This window comes from Elaeis guineensis, chromosome 10 (genome assembly GCF_000442705.2).
Source record: "Elaeis guineensis isolate ETL-2024a chromosome 10, EG11, whole genome shotgun sequence".
Lineage (NCBI taxonomy): Eukaryota > Viridiplantae > Streptophyta > Magnoliopsida > Arecales > Arecaceae > Elaeis > Elaeis guineensis.
The window spans coordinates 17,993,348-18,015,557 of NC_026002.2; the positions used below are offsets into that span (position 1 = coordinate 17,993,348).

General features: G+C 38.4%; 1 protein-coding gene across 1 annotated transcript; it reads right to left on the reverse strand.

Moving 5' to 3' along the window:
- Positions 1 to 270: 270 nt before the first annotated feature.
- LOC105052898 (structural maintenance of chromosomes protein 4) lies at positions 271 to 20,425 on the reverse strand. The gene is made up of 28 exons (XM_010933878.4): positions 20,248 to 20,425; positions 19,860 to 19,949; positions 19,532 to 19,633; positions 19,285 to 19,461; positions 18,835 to 18,965; positions 15,790 to 15,868; positions 15,548 to 15,705; positions 15,400 to 15,475; positions 14,229 to 14,357; positions 14,016 to 14,160; positions 13,760 to 13,890; positions 13,248 to 13,400; positions 12,970 to 13,159; positions 9,465 to 9,598; positions 7,335 to 7,493; positions 6,517 to 6,822; positions 6,232 to 6,408; positions 5,899 to 5,982; positions 5,617 to 5,826; positions 5,425 to 5,514; positions 5,198 to 5,319; positions 4,957 to 5,112; positions 4,773 to 4,880; positions 4,601 to 4,661; positions 4,247 to 4,381; positions 921 to 1,008; positions 771 to 843; positions 271 to 612 (listed from the first exon to the last, which is right to left on the reverse strand). The coding sequence occupies exons 1-28, from the start codon at positions 20,395 to 20,397 to the stop codon at positions 492 to 494; spliced, it is 3,735 nt and encodes a 1,244-aa protein (XP_010932180.1). The 5' UTR covers positions 20,398 to 20,425; the 3' UTR covers positions 271 to 491.
- Positions 20,426 to 22,210: the final 1,785 nt, after the last annotated feature.

The following is a 22,210-nucleotide window of genomic DNA, read 5'->3' on the forward strand; positions in this document are numbered from 1 at the left end:
GCATCCTCAAAGCATTTTGCATGCATTATCATCAATGCCATCTCTAACACGCAGGTTCTTTGAACGAGATACAGTGGTTCCACGTAGGATATGGTTGCATCAGAGGATTGCAGACTGTTCACGATGGACCAGTCGGCCTAAGGAACCATCCAAATGATTTTCGGGCAAGGTCCTTTTCTCCCAACCACCACCACTAAATTCTAGAGCAAAGAATAGTAGAAAACTCTCCTTTACGTGTACCCCAATCAAAGACAATGGGGATTAAAAGAATGCTCTTTTTTTTTTTAACTCGTCCACCCTTTTTTTAACTGATTTCCATATCGATCTTGTGATTTAAATATTTTGAGCAGATACGTCTTTGTGCCCACAATAGAGTACGCTTAATAAATATACGGGCTGCATCGTAAAGCCCCATGAACATGATTTAACAAGAGATTCAATAGATCACTGTACAATTGTAATACATGCCTTGTATCCCGTCTGAGGTGGATTTAAGCAGCCTTTCCACAACCCACAAAACTCCCAGGGTTGATAGTTATACTCTTAGTGCAATTGTCAGTCTTGTAAATGCCAACGAGTCGGTCAGCTAGTTCAAACATGTTATTTCTCAGACTGCGTGGAAAACAAAAGCATCAGCATACAATGTTACATGCTAACGAGGGAAAGATAAAATATGCTTCAAGAACATAAATCAACTATTCACGAAAACATTAACGCTGGTATCAATACATGAACATATATCACTAGGTAAAAAAGAGGCATAGGCGTACCTAATTATAATAAATTGTGCGTCTCTCGTTCGTTCCTTGACGTAATGGCCCACGATTGAAACATTTTTGAAGTCTGCAAGGCAATGCTAAAAGCCAGCTCAGACGAATGATGATGAGAAGCAAGTAGAAGAATGAATTAAGAGAACATACCCAGCGCAGCATCTATCTCATCCATAACATACAGCGGAGTGGGTTTGTAATGGTGCAGTGCGAATACAAGAGCTAGCGAGCTAAGCGTCTGCAAGTATGAGTTTGAGTCTGAAAATTATTGATAAACAATACAGGCAGTGCAAACAATTACAAGACCAAAGGGTGAAGTTTAGGTACTACTCAGGTAGCACCATCATGACGCTACCAACTGTGCATGCTCTCATTTTGAACTGAAATGACTGGTGAGTGACACGTCCCCTATAATATAGGCCAGTAACTGTTAATTGGTTTTTTAAATTTTGATAGACACGTGTCAACAATCAAAGCAATGCCATGTCCAGTTGGCAACATTTGCATGAGGGTAGCATCTTCAAGCCATGTTACCTGGTTAGCATGTAACCCATGCCCCTAGACCAAAATAGCATGAAAGATGGCATGGTGCCTTGTTCAATATCTGAGAGAATCACCAACGAACAATACAGCCACTACAATCACTAACAAACAATACAGGCACTATAATATGCTATATTCTATGATGCAACTTAACCAAGTTATACGCATTATCAAATATGATCCTATGGATTAACCGTAAATTCCTTAGTCATATTTTTCTTGAGACGAAAAATAGAAAAAGCCTATTAGATACATCAGACTCACCTGACCATATTGATAATTAATAAATTCTGGCTTCATGGATTTTACTGTTGACATGTGACAAATAAAGTAGTTTCATCAACTAGTAATAAAGCACCGTGCTACTCCAGCTGTAAGTACCCACTATGTACATAGAGCAATATGCGTGTTCATGTGTAACATCTAAATATGAAAATTCATTTTGAAGCCTCAAATGCTATTTAAGCGATGTGTAGATATGCCTGCAAGTATCCATTGGATATTTCTTTTCTAAGTCAACATTAAGGAAAGGTAGCAGTCTATAAAGGAAAATCTTATTTCATCAAGGAAACTCCGGAATGTGTAAACCCAGCAAACAGAGCATATGGTTCATAAAATACCGGGTTTACATGCATTGGACAATGAAAAATGACTTTTCTCACACACTTTGTGGGCTATCAATTTTTGGTCAAAATAGAATTTTAAATTTTGAGTACCATAGCATTAAAAATCAATTTTTTTTCCCAACCTCAAAAATCAGGAATTCTAATTGAAGCTGATAAATAAACTTGTTATTCTCAAGTAATTTGAAATTTTTGTGTATCTTTGTTCAACTCGGAACGGAAAGTGTTTCTAATTTATGTTTAATATCTTAAGTCAATGGAAACAAAAAGAATAACATAAAGTTTAGACCTAACCCTGGGATAGGCTTTCAAGTGAGTGGAGAGAAGACCAAGACTGGGATTTTGCGATTTTATTTCGGCATTAAACTGTAAATAACTTTCTCCATGCCTTTGAATTCAATGTTTGATTAGTGCTTTCCAGTCATCCAGCCACTTTCAACCCGATGCATTCCTTTGAATTTCTAACCTATATCATCTTTTTTAAAAATCTATGATTTCCCTACTAAATAACCTTTCCATATCTCGAGTTTAAGATTTGTTTTGCATTTTTGAAGGTTATGCCTTCTTTCAAATAGTCAACTTCCAGACTCAATAGTTGTTTTAAAACTGCAAAGCCCTACTTTGTTTTTGAAATTGGTTTCTTCAGCATCCTTTTCTGTCAATTCCAAGTTTATGCTGAACCTTTAAATCATTTTCAATATGAGAAGAGGAGGGGGGGGGGGGGGGGGGGGGGGGGGGGGTTGATAGAGAGATCAATTTGCCCAAGTTTACCGAAGGGCTACCAATATAAAAGGAATTTCCCCATGTGCTACTTTATACACTCGCTACAGTCAAGTTGAAAGCTAGATAAAACATTTAAGTGATCTTAAATTCTAGACTAGTATGCCACTTCCTTTGGATTGCAATCACATTCTTGGGGTAGTCCTCACTCAGCCTTCTACCAACAAATCAAGAGAGGCACCCTCATCAGGCACTTAACATTATAAACAAAAATGTAAACAATGTCTACCTCGCTGACTGGCATCCTGCTTGACCCAAGCTTTCTTACAAAAACTGTCTTCTGAAAAAGAAAGTGTATTGAAATAGTTTCATGCTTTTTTTCTCCCTTCAATTTTTCCTCCTATCATAACCTTAGAATGATCTCTCGCTTTTCATAACCTTAGAATGATCAATCCCTTTTCAACAAGGTCTCATACAACAGCATCAAGGTATGTTACCACATTTCATTTTGTTTCTCATGGTTTTCAGCTGAAACAGTTTAGAAGAAAGAATTCAAAATTATAAGAATAGAAGTGGAATATTCATGATGAACATTAATGTAAGAAAATGTTCTATATTACTTCAATCTTCTAATGTTGTCTCTGTTGGCACACCAATTCATGTGATAAGTATGTTCTTGCAATATGTCATTAAATAGAAAAGAGAAGAAATTACTCATCAATATACATCCAACACTTCCAATCTAAAAGAGTGAAACTGACAAATTACAGTTTTGACATCATGTCTGAATTTAATAGGTAAACACAAGATGCTTCAAGCTAACCAATTTATTTCAAACCAAATCTCATGCCATCCCAAGTGAATTTTCACTATTTTATCATCAATTGATGATGCTTCTGGTATTCTTTTAATGTTATCATCTACATCATCCCTCCTCTTTATAAGCATCTTTTCAGGCCCTGCTTGGTCCCCAACAATCAACTCCATATGACAGAACAGGTCTTATAGCTTCATGTAAGGTTCTTTTTTGAGTCTCGAGTGAGGAGAACTTTTACTTGCACACTGTGTTTTGATCCAATTGGAGACATCCTGTTTTATCTTTTATAGAATTCAAGGTAGTCAATGCAAGTTTTATGGTGAAACTCTTGCTATAAATTTCTGAACTCTCCCATGATAACCATTTAGTTGCAACCACCTATACATTCAGTTTTGTTCCAACAGTTATACTCAAAACTTTCATCGGAAATGCCTTTATCAAATTGTTTTCTTCCCTAATCTAGTAATCTCATCTACCAACACTTCAACAAATGCAAATAACACATTTAGTTGCCTCCTCAAGCTTAGAACTTGTCTATGGTATATTTAAATAGGGTGAATGTCTGTTGCAGACTTTGACATTGTGCTTCAAGAAAATGCATACACATGACACAGAAAAAGGTTATATTCTACTTTTCAAAACTTGTGCTGGTAAAAAAGAGGCAAGTTATCAGACCTGTGAAATGGCAGGTAAAAAGGTTGAATATACCCAAGTGCAAGCCACGGTAAACAATAAGAGTACCAGAGTAAAATGCATCTGGTGCAAGAACATACCTTCTCACCACCAGATAAATTAGCAATATTCTTCCAGCTCTTCTTGGGGGGCCTGACGCTGAAAACCACCCCTTCTGAGAAAGGATCCAAGGAATCAACAAGTTCAAGCTCTGCATCACCTCCAACAGTGATCATCTGCGATCCAAATTAAAATTTTCCATATATATGGTTTATAAATATTACTCACAAATAATGAGAAAAAGGAAATGGATATGCATCTTAAGATCATCTCTCTAAAATCCAGCATTACAAATAGTTCCTTCACACAATTGACCATGAAAACGACAATAGAAGGACATAATTTTTAGCCACATGCACTCCAAAAATATAATTTTAAGGACTTATTCGCCCTACCTGATACATTTCCTTCAGCTTTAGGGATATTATATAGAAACCTGCCATGAATTCATCTAACCTGAAATGTCATTCAATAAGGAAACAATGAAGTTAAGATTTCCAGGAGTATGTTAACTGGTCACTGCATAAATGGATTTACACTGGCAATAGAAGGGGGGAAAGCACTTGCCTTTTCTTTCTCAATCCATCATATTGCTTTTTCAGATCATCACGCTCCTGTGTTGCAGTGTTCAGCTCTTCGACACGTTCATTATACAAGAGAGCCTTCTTCCGGTATCTGGTTTATCCAGAATACTTTTTAAGCATTTAGGGCAACAATATTAATAAAGGAGTCCGACTAAAAATATTCATACTCTGCAATGGAATCTAGGTTTGGATTCATGTCCTTCAGCTGAGCTTCGAGTAATGCCACTGTCTCAATTGCTCTTTTCAAATCACAGGCATCATTTAGTGACTCATCAGCTAGTGTTGCTTGAAGCTTTTCAGAGTCAACTGCATCTTTTTGAATTCTGCCACCACAAATACTCATACAAAGACCCTAAATAACAAATATCAGCTTGAGAGTTTCATGAATACAATACTATCCCAACTTACTGGTCTGTATGTTTCACAAGGTCCCTTTGAATATCATCAAGCCTTTTATTGAAGCCCTTCAACTTCATTTCCCAGTCCTTCATAAGCTTCTTCATGTCTTGCAATTTATAATCAACATCAACCTGTTATTGGTAAATGTTACTGTGGGTAAATGGTGGCGGAAAGGTCAGATATTTATTATAACAACAGCAGGCAGAAAAGGAATGGATGGATTCATCCAACAACACCTCAGCAGCCCGTAGCTCATCCATAGTTTTCTTCAGTTTGTTGTACTCTGCCTTTGTTTCATCCAGTACATCCTTATGCTGGTCAATGAGCTGCAAAAAACATAAGATTAGCACCGTGCATTTGAGATGAAGCCATGCATTTCATGACTACTTTAGCTACCAGCACCAAGTTAACAAAAGCTACTTTGATACCTCTTGAGTTTTTTTATAGTTTTCTTGAACTGAGAATGCCTTCTGCTCTATCTCTTTAAAAGCAGACATCATCCTCTCCTTCTCCTCAACAAGTTTTTCCTTCTCTTTCTTTGACTCCTCAATTCCTTTAGTCAATTTTTTCACCATTTTCTCACCAGTAGCAATCTTAACTTTGTGGCGGTTGATTTCGGTACTGGTTTTATCAATATCCTGAAAGAAGGAATGCAGATATCAACAAGATGTTTTCTGAGACCAAAATAATCTAATAAAACATATACTCACAGACTGGATTTTTGTGACTTTCAGCTTTTGATTTTTCAGCATTTCACCGCCAGCATTTTCAATTTTCTTTTGAAGTTCAGAGGCCTAGAATTACATAAAGAAGCAAACAAGTTAACAAAAGTAAGAAGATCATCTCACTAGAAGTAATATTTGTGTACAAACTATTATATGTTAGACATTATCCGGAAAATAGATAACTACAATGATAGCCCAAGCAAAGAAATAAAATTTTAGGACAAGTGCGCTCTATTAAGACAGTAGTCATTCTCCACCTATCAACAAATTGAAACTAGTACGATTTCTCCAAAACCAAATCATCTTTTGCCCACTTACTCTCTCTTTAAGATTACTAGAGCATCGGACAAGCTTCTCTAGCTCTGTTTGCTCCGCAGATATAATTCTATCCAGCTCCTTCAATCTGTTCACCTCATCTTTTTTCGGCTCTGATGCAGCCTTCAGTGAATCAAGCTGCTTTTCAATGTAGCTGTGCTGAGCATTCAAACTGTCTATCTGCATGAAAGAGAAAATTAACAGATGATGACATAGATCACATGTTATGAGGCACATGAAACTGTATCAAGATTATATGCTGTGAACACAAGCACATCAAATACTTACCTCCTTCTGACTCTTTGCTAATTCCATTTCTAAATGAGCTTCAGCTTTTTCCAAGGCCTGATAACCCCTTGTAGCTTCAATAGTACTTTTACGCAAGACATTGAGTTGGTCAACAAGTTGCGCAAGCTCCTTCTCAGCATTTGCAACAGCTTCTCCTGAAACACTTTCCCTGATTGATGTACCCATCTTACCACCTCGAGGCTTGCCTCCACCACCACTCATTGTACCAGACTTCTCAAAAAGTGCACCTTCCAGTGTCACCACACGTCGAAATTCTCTATCTCCACCATATGCAATTCTAGTAGCCTGACAACTCAAGGAAAAGGACTTTGTTCAAAGATGAGCTACTTTTTTGTCATTCTATACAATCAAGATTGAAGATTTTTACATCATAGGCCGAGTCTCCAAGAATGAAAATGTAAAGCAAAATGAAGTCTCAGAGGACCAACCATGAAACTTGCACAAACAAGTAGCAATCAATGAGTGCATAATCATTCCAAAAATAAAGCCATGGAAAAATCTACTCTCCTTTAACAAATGTCAGCTCAACAGCGAGGCAATAATTACTCAAGCAGGGCCTTCAGTGGACAAACACTAGAGCTATCATGGTGATGGCTTTAGAATAAAAAGCAGACTGCTGAAAAATATATGTATATGAATCACTCTTGGCAGCCAAACTAAAAGCACAGCACTTAGTTAGCCAGGTGGTGACAGCATATCAACTCAAAAATACAACGCAAGAAAATTGTCTCATCATGTATACTAATTTTGAAGTAAACTAGAATTGTGTTAGTCATGAAAAGAGTGGAGAAGTTTACTTGATCAAGGTCTTTTGCTACCACAGTGTTTCCCAATGCAGCAAAAAAGGCTAGCTTCAGTCTCTCATCCTTTACAGTAACCAGATCAAAAAGGCGAGGAACTCCCTCAGGGGTTTTGACTCTCTCCTTCAACTTGCGTAGATGATCCACTTGTTTTTCCTGCATCAGAACATAAAGTAACAATTTACACTTCATGCATGACAGCTTAGCATAAACTTTGATAAGATGCCATAGTTTGTGGTCAAGCGAGTACTTTTCATGACTTTGCTTTTTAATGAGGTTATGCGGCAAAAAGCTTCCTTCAAATTTATTTACTTTATCATCCAGAATGTAGCAAATTGCTACATAGCATAAAGTTTTGTAACATTTTCTCTAAAGGGACAAAATTATCAAGCAGAAAAGCAGATCCTCTTGCTGACGGTGTTGTTAGTTTTGACGCATTCCTTGGGACAGTTCCACCAAACCCAAAAGGCTGTTGAGCCTCTAGAATCCTTCAAAACAGTACAAGTGAGAACTGTGACCATGTTGTAGTTCATACTATTCTTCATGCTCTTGCACCTTCATATTGTGAAATTGTCTGCATCATCCTCTAGCAAGCCATAAACATCATACTAACAGACATTTTATCCAGTGAAGTTGCAGTGTTTGCCCCTTACCTATTCCATAATCCATGTTATAGGGTCTTCTTTGGAATAACTTAATACTTATTTCAGCTACTGACATAAAGTCCTCTCACTGGCTTCATATTAATAGAACAACCCTTTAGCATTTAATTCGCACCTCCTGATAAGAAAATTCTCTGCCTCCATAGCCAAATGTTATAAATTGAGTTTGCTTCAACTGTAGCTTAATCTGAAGCATCATCCATAGGTGCCACCTATTCCAGCAATTCGACCTCAAAGAGGTTAGTTCTCACTACATTCAGACATATTACATGTTTTAAAACATCAGAGGAGCTTGAATACCATTTTTATCACTTTGCAAATGGACATTAAATGTTAAAGCTCCCTAAAAGCTCAATAACCATCAATTTGTCATGTTGTCCATAGAGAATAATGAAGCATCCAAGTAATAAAATGGCCATGTTTTCTCATTTATTTCCAACTCCATCCCTTCCCAGTGAATGGCTGTGTAATTGCTCCAATCTATGCACCCCACTTCATATACCATACAGGCTTGCACCAATAAATTTATTTGGCCAAAGACCTCTTCTCTAATATACCATATAATGTGACTCAAGAGTCAAGATAGTATTATAAGATCATAATCTGAACATCAAAAATAAAATCTGAATTGCATATGTAAATGGAAACATCAATTATGGTGACCTTGATGATGTTACATAGAGTCATCTCCTTCGCGCCTTTCCTGCTAAACAGAATGTCCTCAAAAAGACTTGCTGGTATGTGTATTACAGATGATCACCTCATCCTGATAAACTTCCCCACCATACTGACATGCACAATATTTACTTGACTAATTGGTTCTAGAGAATTCCATTCATTATTAAACACAAAAGAAGACTAAATCATTTACAAGTTAGAGTCTTGGATATTCAAATATTTAATAATTGTAACCTAAAATCATAAACAGAAGTTCCTGCCACTTTTGTGGCCAATGTAGGAATCATCTGCAGACAGCATTGGCTTTAAGCAAACCTCCAAACAAGGCTGGATTTAACATTTAGAATCAGCATTAAAGGTAGATAAACTAAGATTCCTTTAGTTGCTTGACAGCAAGGGTAAAGGTGAAAAGCTGGATCCATGGCAAACAAAGGTACCAATAAGATTTAGATTTGATAAAGAGGTCAATAATATTAGAATCTAGGTTTGATGTCGAGAGATTCTAAATAGCTGCTTTGCAAAAGCAAAGAAAGAACAGAAAAGAGCAAATGAAAAAGAAAATTCGTGATACAATACAAGAAAAGTACTTTTTAAGTTCCAGCATGTATATTGATCTACACAGTATGTGCAGACACATTGTGATCATCAGCACGAGGGCAGTTAAACTATTTCTATCATAGGCAAGCTATTTATGTAGCTATCTAAACTATGCAAAATGAGGAGGGAAGTTACAGAAAGAACATATAGAAAAATTTTAGGAAGTACAACGCAAACCAAATGGAAATACCAGGATCATGAAAGTTGCAATGCCCAGATTTTTCCTCCGAAGTAACTCAACACATGCTTGTGCCCCAGCTGTCGTCTCAACCACAATGAAATCAAGCCCAGGACATGCTGTTGATATGGCAACATCATATTTTCCTGCAGCAAGGCAAATTTACCAATATAAGTATCCACAAACCAGAGCATACCCTCCAAGAACAGTTTAATGTAATGGAGATGAGTTGTTAAAGAACAGAGATATTGATTGATCAAGATAGGTATATAGATATAGATAACACAAAGATATGGATATAGATGTCCAGCAGGAAGAAAAAAAACCCATATGTCAAGATGAAAGAATGATTCCAGGTTTTTGCTTGGGCAAGTCTCATAAGTGAATACCAAGCACAAATGTATCTAATCCCCAGTTACAGTCCCAGGTAATGGATAAGTTTGCTGTTTCATTCTATTCAGTCTGCCAACGAATTAAAATTTATGGCACATACTGGTATGCATTATCATCAAGCAAGGCCAAACCCCAATCTAATATTTGTCGAAGTGACAACGTAATTAGATAAGATGCCATCTAAAACATATAACGCCAGAACTTTAAGCATTACAGCACAAGATGAAGAAAATATCGGGATAGAGGACAAGAAACTTCCTAAAAGGCAAAAAACAATTGCCTTTGAACCCTAAGACACATACTTGCCTAGAAACTCTGAAAACCCGTATTCATTAATACAAATTTAATACTTAACCACTAAGCATAAATTAGACAGAACTTTGTCCTAGAACATGATATGAGCTACTTCATATGATTTTGAATCATTGCCTGCCAAACCAAACCGAACTGATGCCAAGTTGGAACCATTTGCATGCTTATTTTGGTTCGATTATATCCACCCCCCATACAGTTCAACGGATTGATCAAGAGCCTTCGAGTTTCTCTTGGTGTCTCCTTTACTCTTCTCTCTCTCTCTCCTCCCTCAGGGTCCATTACTAGCCGGCATTGGTGACGGCCTTTCTTTTCCATTCAATCGACGTCCTTGTTGATGTCTCCTCCTCCCACTTGATGGGGGTCCTCATCCAAGAACCCTAGTCTTCATCTCTTCCGCTTCCATCAGCAATGGCCTTCCTCTTCCATGCGACAGCCGCACAAGTAAGATCAATCTCTCTCTTCCTCTTCCTCTCCTCCCTCTCCTCATCCCTCTTTCTCCCATTCTTCTCTCCGACCCCCTAGGATTAGGGTTTTCCCTTTCTCTCTCTCTTCCTCTTTCTCCTTCTCCCTCTCAATATGCCTTGAATGGCACGATACAAACCCATACCGTGCCGAACTGATCATCGGCTGGTACATCCCCGATACCAATTCAGCAAACGTCGATTTGAATCCTCTCCAATTTGGGATTGAGCTTAAGAGAACCAATTGCCCAATTACAATTGTCCGTGTATCGCAAATGGCCATGATTTAGTGGGTCTTGCAAAGTAGAGAGCAGCACACCATGTTGGATCCACCCAATCATGACCATTGTACAATAAACAAAGGCCAAAATTAAGACACTAGACCTCTGCAGTTCAACCCCAAAGACAATATGATCCCAACTCACTCCAAAATTTACTGATGCAAAATGGTTCATCACTGCTGCATCAATATATGCACAAAAGTACTTAATGCAGGGTCCAACACTCCAATGACCCTTGTTTACTTGCTAATATGGCCAAGTTCAAATATATGGCAACAGGATTGTGAATGCTGGCATAAAATGTCTTCAAAGAAGGTCAAAAGCAGGTTTAAAAGTTTAATATCACAATAAAATCATGGTAACCACAATTTTGGTGCTTGTTATTTGCAAAAAAAAAGGGAGGCCTAGCACATGAGACTACTACCATTATAGGATTTGGGAGGGTTAGATGTGCATGACAAAAAAAAAAGGACCTCATGAGGTATCAGAAGCTTGATTGTTGATGGAAATCATCCAATGTGATGACCTACTACAGTAAAGGAGCCCATGTTACGTAGACAAGGAAAATAAGCATCTTCCTAAGTCTGAAAAAAAAATCATAGTAAAATAGCACACCAAGAAACAAAGCAAGCTATATCATGGAGACAAAAGCGCCAATAAATAAAATTATTTCATTTGATTCAATAGTTCTAACAAGAAAAATATTATGAGGTATCAACTTCCTAACAAGGAAAATAAAGTTAATTCATTTGACTCAATAGTTCCAACAAAAGCAGCATTGACTTCCTAATAATGTTGTTCTCTGGGAAGCTGCAAGCTGAATTCACTCTAGGGCCCAGCAATCAGACCTAGGATTTGAAGGTCTAGCACCTTCACTATGCAATCGCACCACAAGATTTTTTTTTTTAAAAAAAAAAAAAAGACTCCATTCCTTTCTTCATTAATCAATCTTCCAACTCTTTGGCACATATCCCTATGACCCCATTTTTGTAACATAAAGAAACCCAAATTTAATTTTATTATTAAATAAAAAAACTACCCATTTATTATTCAAGGTTAAAAGTGCCATGAGCTCTATGCTACAATAACTTGACCCATCAAACTATCTAACAGAATATGAGATATTCTAATCTCAGCCATTGATTCCAAATAACCCAATAAAACTCAAAATAATCAAAAATAAAAAGAAAACACAACAAATTGACTGCTAAAATTAAATCTAAGACAAATCCTGAAGTCCTGTAGCCCTCCGATTCATCATGGCAGAAGCTCAGATCATCAAATACAGACCTCCTTAAAATTGCCTTGATTGTCTTCCTCACTAAGAGATCTTGGAACTTGCTCTCCAAAATAATATAACCAGTAACAAAATGACGAATCAAACAACCAGTGCATCTTCAACACTATTCAACAAATCAGCTTGAGGCTTCAAATTGATGGCAAAAAGCAAGGCAAACACCTTCCTCTTCTAGGTTTAGAACCAACCGTGACTTTGAAGCATCAGTACCAGTTACATTATCAAGTGTTGGCCCAAGAACAATCTTTGCAAAGAAAAAAATCTATGCACAGCATAATTCAGTCTGAGACATGTGACTGCTTTTGACCATGAGAATCTACAACTTACAATTTGCTATTGCTTTAGGCGCACAACTAATTCCAGGAACCAGAAACATCATCTTGCCGACAAAATTATGAAGCAGTGACTCACCTACCAGCATGTCATAACACTTAATTAAACAAATAGTGTGCAGAATGTCTGAAACTTGAAATTCTTAAACATTTTCTTTTTAAAAAAAAATAGATATGCAATTTCAGCATGCACATGCACTGAGCACTTGCAATTAAGGCTATTAATTATGGTATGCGTTAATATGCAACATCATAAACACCCAAAAAACAAGATATTTACCACTCAGCCGTAACAAAAATAGCATCTGAATAAATGTGCACTAGGAACCAAATAGCAGTACTTAGCAAGATTTGAACCATCAAGATAGGATTTTTTTTTTTTGTATATAAATTTGACAACCATCTCAAGTAAATCAAGCATATGCGAATAAATCTCACCATCAATTGCACCAAGATCCCCTAATCGACCAAAAATTCCTTCAATTTCCTTTGACTCTTTAGCATGCAATATTGCTTTTAGAACAGACCCCTGACTCTTTTCTGATTCCAGAATAGACATAAACTCCATAACTTTCTGCCTAGCTGCTTGTTCAAGAGGAATAAGTGATTCTTGCTTGTTTATGCATTCCTGTGGAGTATTCCAGTTGACAAATTATACTATGCAATAACTACAGGGCAGGTGAAAGATTAGAAAGAGTTATGATACAAACATATACCTGTTCCAAATTACGAGCCTCCAGTGCTTCAAGCCTGTTTTTCTCTATCCTAGTTCGGATCTCAGCAATATGTGTGTTCTTTGTTTTTATTTTGGCCCCTATTTCATCCATTTGCTGCTGAGCACTCTCAAATGCTGTTCGAGCAGCATCATGCTGAAGACAGATGAAAGTGACTAAGGCAGCTCAAAGACAGTATCACGAGGGTACAAGTTCTAACTAGATAGAAATTTCACACACTACATAATATTGACTAAACCATGGCGATAAGTAGAGGGAAAAAGAGAGATTGAGAAAAAAAAAGTCTTGCCATATAAAACAAAAGATAAATATTTAATAAAACAAGCTTCCCAATATTTCATTTAATATTTATAAGGAGATAGAGAGTGACAAACTGTTGAAAAAAAGTGATGAGATAAATCAATACAACTATAATAACAGTATGCTTCAGCTCTTGTTTTCTACATAAAATATATATATATATGTTCCATAAGTCAAAATAAAGCTAAGCCCACCTTTTCTTTCAAAAGCTTACTTTCAGCACATGCAACATCAAGTTTTCCTTTATGATCGATCAGTTGGTTCTCCCAAGGTTCTAACTCTGCACGGACCTCTATGAGCTCGGAGCGATACCTCTCTGTTTCATCTGTATCTCGAAAAAAAAAATAAACCAAGAAATAGTCAATAGAATAGTAATCACACCAAAAGATTGAACAAAAGATGGCTAAGAGAAATAAGGAGACCCATAGATTGTTTAGCCAAAAGGATCACCTTTAGAGCTCTCGTTCATTTCTTCCAAGATTTTTTCTTCATCCAGCAGGATTTGTTGCAGCTTTGGAATCTGTTGCTCAAATTCTGGAATGAGATTTGATGATTCTTCATTCTCCTTTAGAAGCTCATTAATTTTAGATGCATCCTGTGATTACAATTGGCTCAGGTGCATGCCATTTCTTCATTGTACTATATAAGAAATACTTAACATACCTTTTGAAGTTTGTCCTCCATTTTCTTGATCTTTTGCTTTAGATGCTTTAAATCTTCTCGATATTTCACATCTTGCCTCTCAAACTCCTTGAATTGTTCTTTGCAAGTCCTCATCTCAGCATCAAGCTTCTGAACATTTCATTAGCACAGGTATCCAGAAGAAAAGCATGCATGTGGCAATATTAAGAACACAAAAACGCATACTAATGGATAGCACAGACAATATTGAAAGTGGAAAGATCTAAAAGTAGCAAAATAAATGCTTTCTGGGATTTAGGCATAATAACAGCATATCAAACTTCGCATTGGAAAAGTATGAAGCCAGCGAAAATTTGCATGAGGATTTGCATTAAAGGAAGGAAAAATGCAAAGGTTATCCTATTGTACACCAAGAGTTTGACTAAATAAAAAAATAGCATAGTTTTGAAAATCTACGTGCATGGTGAAGCATGGCAGATCACCAGGAAAAATAATTACACCAGTGTACATGAAAATCCAATGGGAAAATGAGATTTAAAGTGGACAAGTTTGTGATTCACCAAGCTGGCTATTGCATAATATTATTATGCATCTGATAATAAATAGATAGCATCCCAGTGTAACAGCATGTGTTACACAGAGAAATCTGTTGCACATTTGTCAATCCTAATTAAGATCCTCCAACTTGCTCTATTGTCAATCTTGGCACGGTGCATCATCCATTATTTGATATATTGCTACCATGTGCTACTTACATATCATGGTAATTGACATTTCCAAGGGCCTTGTTTATTCTTGCTTACTCTCATACAGGTTTCTGGGGAAGAATAAAAAGAAATACTAGTACTTTAAACAGAGCTCATTGTTTTCCATAACCTTATCTTAAACTAGAAAGTATCCATTGTAATAATCACATGAAATCTTGCCAATAAGAATATTCAAAATAGAATAATTCCTAAATTTAAAAATGCTAACTAAATTACCACTTTCTGAAATTATCAGCTTGACATCCTGCCCACGATAAGACATGATGTTTTATACTTAATAGGTACAATTTTTTTTAAAGAAAAAAATACAGACCGACTTCAAGTTAGCCTGACGATAAGAAAACTTGCTTGTCATGATTAGCCTTGAGCTCATATGTTTAGCGAGGCAAATGAAGAACATCAAATGTCTTCACAAAAAATTATACCTCTTGCCTTTTCATATATCTGTTGTACACAACCTCTAGTTCCTTCAAGGCTGTAGAACTCTGTTGAATCTTCTCCCTGAGATATGAAGCAACATTTTTAGCTAGCATACTTCCCATATTTACAAAGTACTTAGCAGTAAATAACAACCTTTCATTTGTGAGATTTTCTTGCAATCTAGATGCATTCTCTTGCAACTGAGCAACATGAGAAGTAGCATCGTCATGGGCCAATTTAGTTGCCTTCTCTTGCCATTTCAGAAGTGTTAGTTCCTTCAACATATAGGCTTCTGCTTCATTCTTGACATTCTACATAACAGTTTGTAAAGAAAATTAGTTCCTTTATTACTAACAATGCAAGGAGACAAAGCACTTATTAACTAAATCATGTACCTCCAAGCTGTCCCTTTCTTTCTCAGATAGCTTCACCATCTGCACTGCTGTGGTACGTTTTTCATTGAGGATCTCAAGCCTGCAAAGACCAAAATTGTGTATAGCAATAATGGGAAGAATCTTCGTAATGATAAAACCAATCAGCTCTGCAGACGACATGAATTGATTTTATATTTTCATATAACTGTGGTAAGATTTCATAAATAAAATAAAAAAATGTGCAATAAGCAAGCACTTCTACAGGACAAAATGGAAACAATATCTGGATAGAAGTAAGAGGTTTAAGACAAAGAGATGCCACGATCCGAAGCCTGTATCAAGGACAGAAAATGGAAACTACCCAATTTAACGGTTCAGCTATGTGGACAACTTGACTGGAGATTGTCATGTTTTCACGCCCACCCAAGAAGTACTGACAAATGTTCTCAAAATTCCTTACCTTTGACCTGGCACATCCCTCAAGCCTATGGGATTTCTTTCCTTCCCTAATTTCATTTGGGATTATCTTCCAAAACATCTTCCACTTCTTGCACAAGGAGAAGGGAGAGTGGTTCAAGAAGAATTCTCAGAGAAAAATTTGCAAGTTCCAAGGGGCACTCAAACTACAAAGGTCATGCCTCCATAAAGTCGATGCAAAAGGACAACACAAAAGAGAATTGCTTTGTACACCTCTGCCAACTCTCAAGCAGGATGTCCCTACAAGAAAGGTTAAAGGCAAGGGTGTCACTTATACAAATTCTAAATGAAACACTGGCATAAAAATAGGTGCTTCATCACACTAATCACACGTGGTTCACATTCACAGACACTTTTGCACCCTGAAATGTCTCATTATAAGCTCGATAATGTAATAAGCATCTCTCTTTAATGCCCACCAAACAACTAGAGAATATGCCATATGGCGTACAATTTATCATATCTTTCCAACAAAACTAACATTGCGTGAAATGAAACAGGTTGGTTCTCAATCTCAAATGTGCTTGTTGCAGATCTTAGTGTTAGCTCAGCCAGTCTCATGGTTTCTCTGAGGCTTGTAATATTGATTCCTCAAGAGAAAAAAAAGGGTATTTCTACGCATCATTCATGTTCTTGTTGAAAGAACTATAATACTTCTTCCTCCAATTATCAAGCATCTTTCTTGTTTTAAAATCTCACTAGTAATTTGATCAATTAGATGTGAAAACAATAACATAATCCTCCATACAATTGCTGAAACACCATATAGCAGGCCTTGCCCCCATGGATCCATAAACCACTGAAACAGGATAGTACCATCAGTACCATACCATTTTAATGCAAAAGTGGTAGCAATACAGGTGCCAGGATGACAAAATCATCTATACCAATATGTACCAACCATATTGATCCATGTCAACTCAACCGGTACATACCGACAATACTATAATTCCTATTAGTAATTGTTTACGTGAAATCCTGATGCCCGGGGATCACTGCATACATGGCGACACTAAAGTAGAACTAGATAAAGATCCCAAGCCTTCGGCCAAGACCTAAAGTTGAGGTAGTCACAAAATGGCTCATAAAAGGAATGTTTGATAGACCAAAATAAATATGAACGATAAGGAGGGAGCTAACCGAACAAGTTCAAAAACACCTCAAAGCACAAACGACCTTGCTATAGACAAATTAGGAGACGACCAAAGTAAACTATAATAAGGCAAGCCGAACGGAGGCTAGTAACAAGTTGAGGTTAATCAGGCACAATTATCAGTTTGATAGGTGGTACAAGGTCTAGCTATTCTAATTAACATACTTAATGAGAGGATAGCTGATATTAGTTGCTGGAACTATCGAAGTAGAGACTATGCATGAGCCACCATCATTAGAGTGGGCAGTTACAATAGTGTTTGTCTTCTAGTATAAATAAGTAAACAGCACTCCAAGTGAAAAGAACTTCGACACATCAATGAATCCAATTTATCTTTAATTATCTTTGCTTTATCTTTACTTTATCTCTTTCTTAGTTTACCAATAGGACTCTATTTTATACTTAGGAGCAACAGTAACGGTAGATCTCTTCAATCATAGTGCCGGTTACACTCTATCCAACTATATTCGAACGAATGGTGTAATGGTGGCGAAAATCTTTAAAGGTCAAGACATCTGGACCCACACTACTCCAATGATTTTCCTTTCGATTACCCTCTTTCCAATTAATCCAACATTGATGGCACACTGGTGCATCTACCCTTGGTTGCTAGACTTGTCACGAGCTTCCTCACAAACAATAATGATGGTTATTCATTCTCTTTAATATATCAATTTCATTCTTTATATTGTCCAGCATCATATGTTATGTTCAATCCTTGACATTGTTCGTTAGATGTAAATAATATTCTAAGGGCCTGCTAGGGAACTTTCTAAGAGATTCACCAAACTAAACTAGGAATGGAGAACGGAGGGCAAGGGAGAGAGGCAACAAGCAAGGGAGAAAGGGAGAGTGCCCCAGGGCAAAAATACAAGATTAAAAAAGACTTTTTGAAATCTTTGTTTTTTTTTTATTCCACAAGAGTGGGCCAAGAGGTCTTTCTTTAAACTCATGGAGATTGGGCCCATGATCCCTTACACTTTCATTTCCTCTTCCACTCCTTTGCCTTCACCCCACACAACAACCATGGACTATCCCACCGGATTTAGCCAATTAGACACTTAATGAATTTATTGAGACAGTGGAAATTACTAAGTGATATAAAATGGAATATAAAATACCTTGCACAAATGAGATGCTATCACACATCAACTTTGCTCTTCAACTTTTTCTGAAAAACATATATTTTGGCACATGACTAGCATACCTACGATCACTGTTTGTTTTAGAATAAGCTATATGCAAGGTAATGGAAGCATTCAAATAGACTGCGACTTTCACAAATGAAGCAACTTAAGAATCCACAATACTAGTTGTACCTTAATGTTATAGTTCTAGCTTGCATGCATATATAGACCAAGAATGTATTGAAAAGCAAACGAGTGAGGTTATGAGCTGTGCTAATTCTGCAAGGAAGAAAATCAAAATCAACTTACTGTTTGTAGGCTTCTTCAATCTTTTCTACATATTGGTTTGTTCCGATGATATCCTCGAGATACTCTAAGAAGCCTTCATCATGGGGCCCTTGAGCTTTTGGCTTCATTAGTGAAATCTGCTCAACTTCACCCTGAGTAGCAATCATGCAGATGTCATCCAGTCATGGGAAGAAGAAAAAAGTTATTTTCATTTAGTAGCAACCAGTTGCACCAACAAGGCAATGAGGTCATAAATCAATTTTGCTTTGGGCTAGATTTTGTGCAATATAACCAGCATCCTTCACCCCAATTACCTGGGATTTTAAGTATGAGCCATTATTTTCCTATCATTTCTTTTAAAGCCTAAGCCCCTTGATAAAGTATCTTTGAGAACAATTCTTGAAAATTATGGGCCCAAGTTCTCGATAAAAGAGGCAAAAAGAAAAGTTCAGTAGATATGTTGCCATGAACCTGCAGGATCAAAAAGCGATTGTTGTCCAGATCCACTCCTTTAGCTTTCAGCTTCTTGGTGACCTCAGTGAAACTACTTCCACGGTCATTTATGTAGTATTTGGAAGAGTTGTCGCGGAATGCAACTCTAGTGATGACAAAGTCACTGCCCTCAACAGCCCTGTAGGTTCCATCATCCTGAATAATCACAGAACCCAAAAATGAGATTCTGGTATGGCAACTGATATCTAAACAGCAAAAGGCATACCATATCAATAATTTCTTGAAAGTGGACAGAAACCCCCGCACTTTCCAGGTTTTGGTGGTTGCTGGAATTATGTATCAGCTCGGACACTTTATTCAAGCGCATCTTCAATCAAAACAGCAGGCATTAGAGTCGTTAACAATTCATGAGCAATTGGAGAAAGAATAATATTGATCACCATTCGGCTTTTATAGTCAATCATTTTTCTCTTTGGTTGGTGAGTGGTGATAAACCCAGTAACCCTCAAGATTCCAGAAACAAAAGTACAGGCGAAGCTCAACAGGATCTCTTCACATTTGATGGGTCGGTTCATGGCGGATTTGACATTTACCTGCTTTGCCCGCTTCCCAAACACAAAGAGCATCGCGTCAATGACATTGCTTTTTCCGCTCCCGTTCGGCCCAACAACAGCCGAAAAGCTCTGCCAGGTAGAATGTTACCTTAGATGCGACAATCAGAAATCAAGATTTTCCCCAAAAAATTATTCTAGGGTTTGCAGATGATACCCGCTCCAATCTCCTCTAAATTGGAACAGAATACCTCGAAAATATAAAACTAATTCGGAAAAACAACAAAAAAAAAAAAAAACAAATGGCTTAGCAAACACTGGTAAAGGGAAATTTGTTCCAATAATCTGGAGGACTGTCAGGATTCAAACATTGCAGCAAACAAAATAAAGGAATTCATAGATAAGTTAATAACAGGAGAATGGGAAAGACCTTGTGGAAGGGACCGATCCGTTGCTCGCCGGCGTAGGATTTGAAGTTCCGCAGCACCATTTCCTTGATGAAGAGCCGCGGCTTCCTCGACGACGGCGCCGGCGACCCAACTCTCGTATCCATGCCTCGATCTCTCTCCTCCGTCTCCATGGCGGCTTCCCTGAGGAGAGGGGGGGGGGGGGGGGGGGGGGGGGGAGGTGTGCTTTTGGGGTTTGGGAGGGAAAACGAGCAAAAAAAAAGGGTCTGGGATTTTTCGTTTTGGGGAGGGGGCGGTTTGGGAGGGAAAGAACGCGGAGCGGTCCATTTTTAGCGGATGCTGTGAGTTTTGGTGGGGTTGGTGGTGTGGTACTTTTGGCGCGCTACTCGGATGCGGGTGGCGACGGAACCTAATAACCCGTTAACCCGATTTGGACCAACTAAATCTTTCAAATATAGGTATGTGAATTTGAGGTTGATTACATCCATAATTAGATATGAGCCTTGTCAGATCTGCTTCTAAATTGATGAATCCAAGTCCAGCATCTTTTATGATAGCGGCAAGGTATAGTTTTGCCATCAGCAATGATTAAAGTTGCAAGAACCAGCCCTTGGTTCACTTGGCACATGTTAGGTTCATTTACTTTCTCACATACAAATACCTAGATTGCTTTGAGCATGATCTTGTCCAAACATGTTTTTGTGCATGATCTTGTCTAGAGCATCAAAGGGAGCAATTGTGTTTGTTGGCATGTTTTTGTCGGTTACGAGTCTGTATCTAGAGAAATTATTGGTTAGAACAATTCTATTATGTATACTGTTGGATGGATGTCTGGTCAGGACACCACCTCCCAAGATCCTTTTAGTACCACGCGATGCAGCAGGAAGAAAGAAGAAACAAAACAAAAAAAAAACAATCAAAATACGTGGATCAGCCACAAAAGGGCTCGCCTCCACGGGACATGCAAACTTCACTATGAAAAAGAAATTTTACAAGAGGAGACCTCACCCTCAATCCTTATACACCCAATTCTCTCTCACCTAAAGTTTCCCTTACAAAAGCTCTCTCTCTTGGAGACCCCCTGAACCCCTAAAGAGCCTGGCGACCACTGTCCAGGAGCCTCCTGCTCCTTCTCTCTCAGCACTCTCGCCTCCCTCTCTCTTCTTGGGTTCGTACGGACTTCGTACGGTGCAAAAACCGATCCACTGCCTCTCTGTTTCATGCACAGGGCTTTTATAGACCTTAATCATGACTTAGATCATGATTAGGACTTCTTAATCAACCCAAATCATGTCCCAGACCGTCCGATCAAGACCGAAAACCACCGATGCCGTCGGATCGCATTCCGGTCTACGAAATAGTGCCGTGGACCGCGAGAAACGTATGGAAAACGCCCACGCGGTCCACAAGCCCCGCCGTGGACGGCCCGGTCCACGATGGACCGGGGCAAAGGGGCCGCGGGCCTGGGTCGCGCGTCCCGCACGCTGCCGCCCGCCGTCGGTCACCAGCGGTCCTCCGCCACCTCGATTCTCGTGCCGACTTCAAAAGCTCGTATCTCCTCCATCCGAGTTCCGTTTCAGGTGATCTTGATCTTGTTGGACTCTATTTTTCGCCGCGAACCTCGCTGTGGGCTCAATGTGGGCTGAATCTTGAGGCATCAAATCCTAACAATCTCCACCTCAACTCGATATTCGGCCTCCTCCAAACTCCGAGAGCTTCTGGATCTCCTCGCCCCATGCCCTAGGACAATCGCCTGCTGATCATGGATGGGCAAACATGGAAGTCGAGCCAGGCTGCTCGATCCCATCTCCGTCGTATGCTGTGCTCCTCCTGACTTGAGACCTGCTCGGGGCATCGTCCTGCGGCAATAGGAATCTCACCTTGCGACGTCGCCTCTCGTCCTCCCGAGTCTCCTGTCTCATGCCCGATCCACCTCCTGAAGCTCCACCTCGTTCTGGGCTCCACCTGGCTCCCGAAGCTCCACCT

Bases quoted from the DNA above. Each gene is read 5' to 3' on its own strand.
- LOC105052898 (XM_010933878.4), bottom strand. From the start codon at position 20,397: ATGGAGACGGAGGAGAGAGATCGAGGCATGGATACGAGAGTTGGGTCG. The intron at 15,869-18,834 runs GTAAGTTGATTT...TGGTCTTTGCAG, and splicing joins ATTGAAGAAGCCTACAAACA to GCTTGAGATCCTCAATGAAA. The intron at 13,401-13,759 runs GTGGGCTTAGCT...ATCTGTCTTCAG, and splicing joins GTAAGCTTTTGAAAGAAAAG to CATGATGCTGCTCGAACAGC.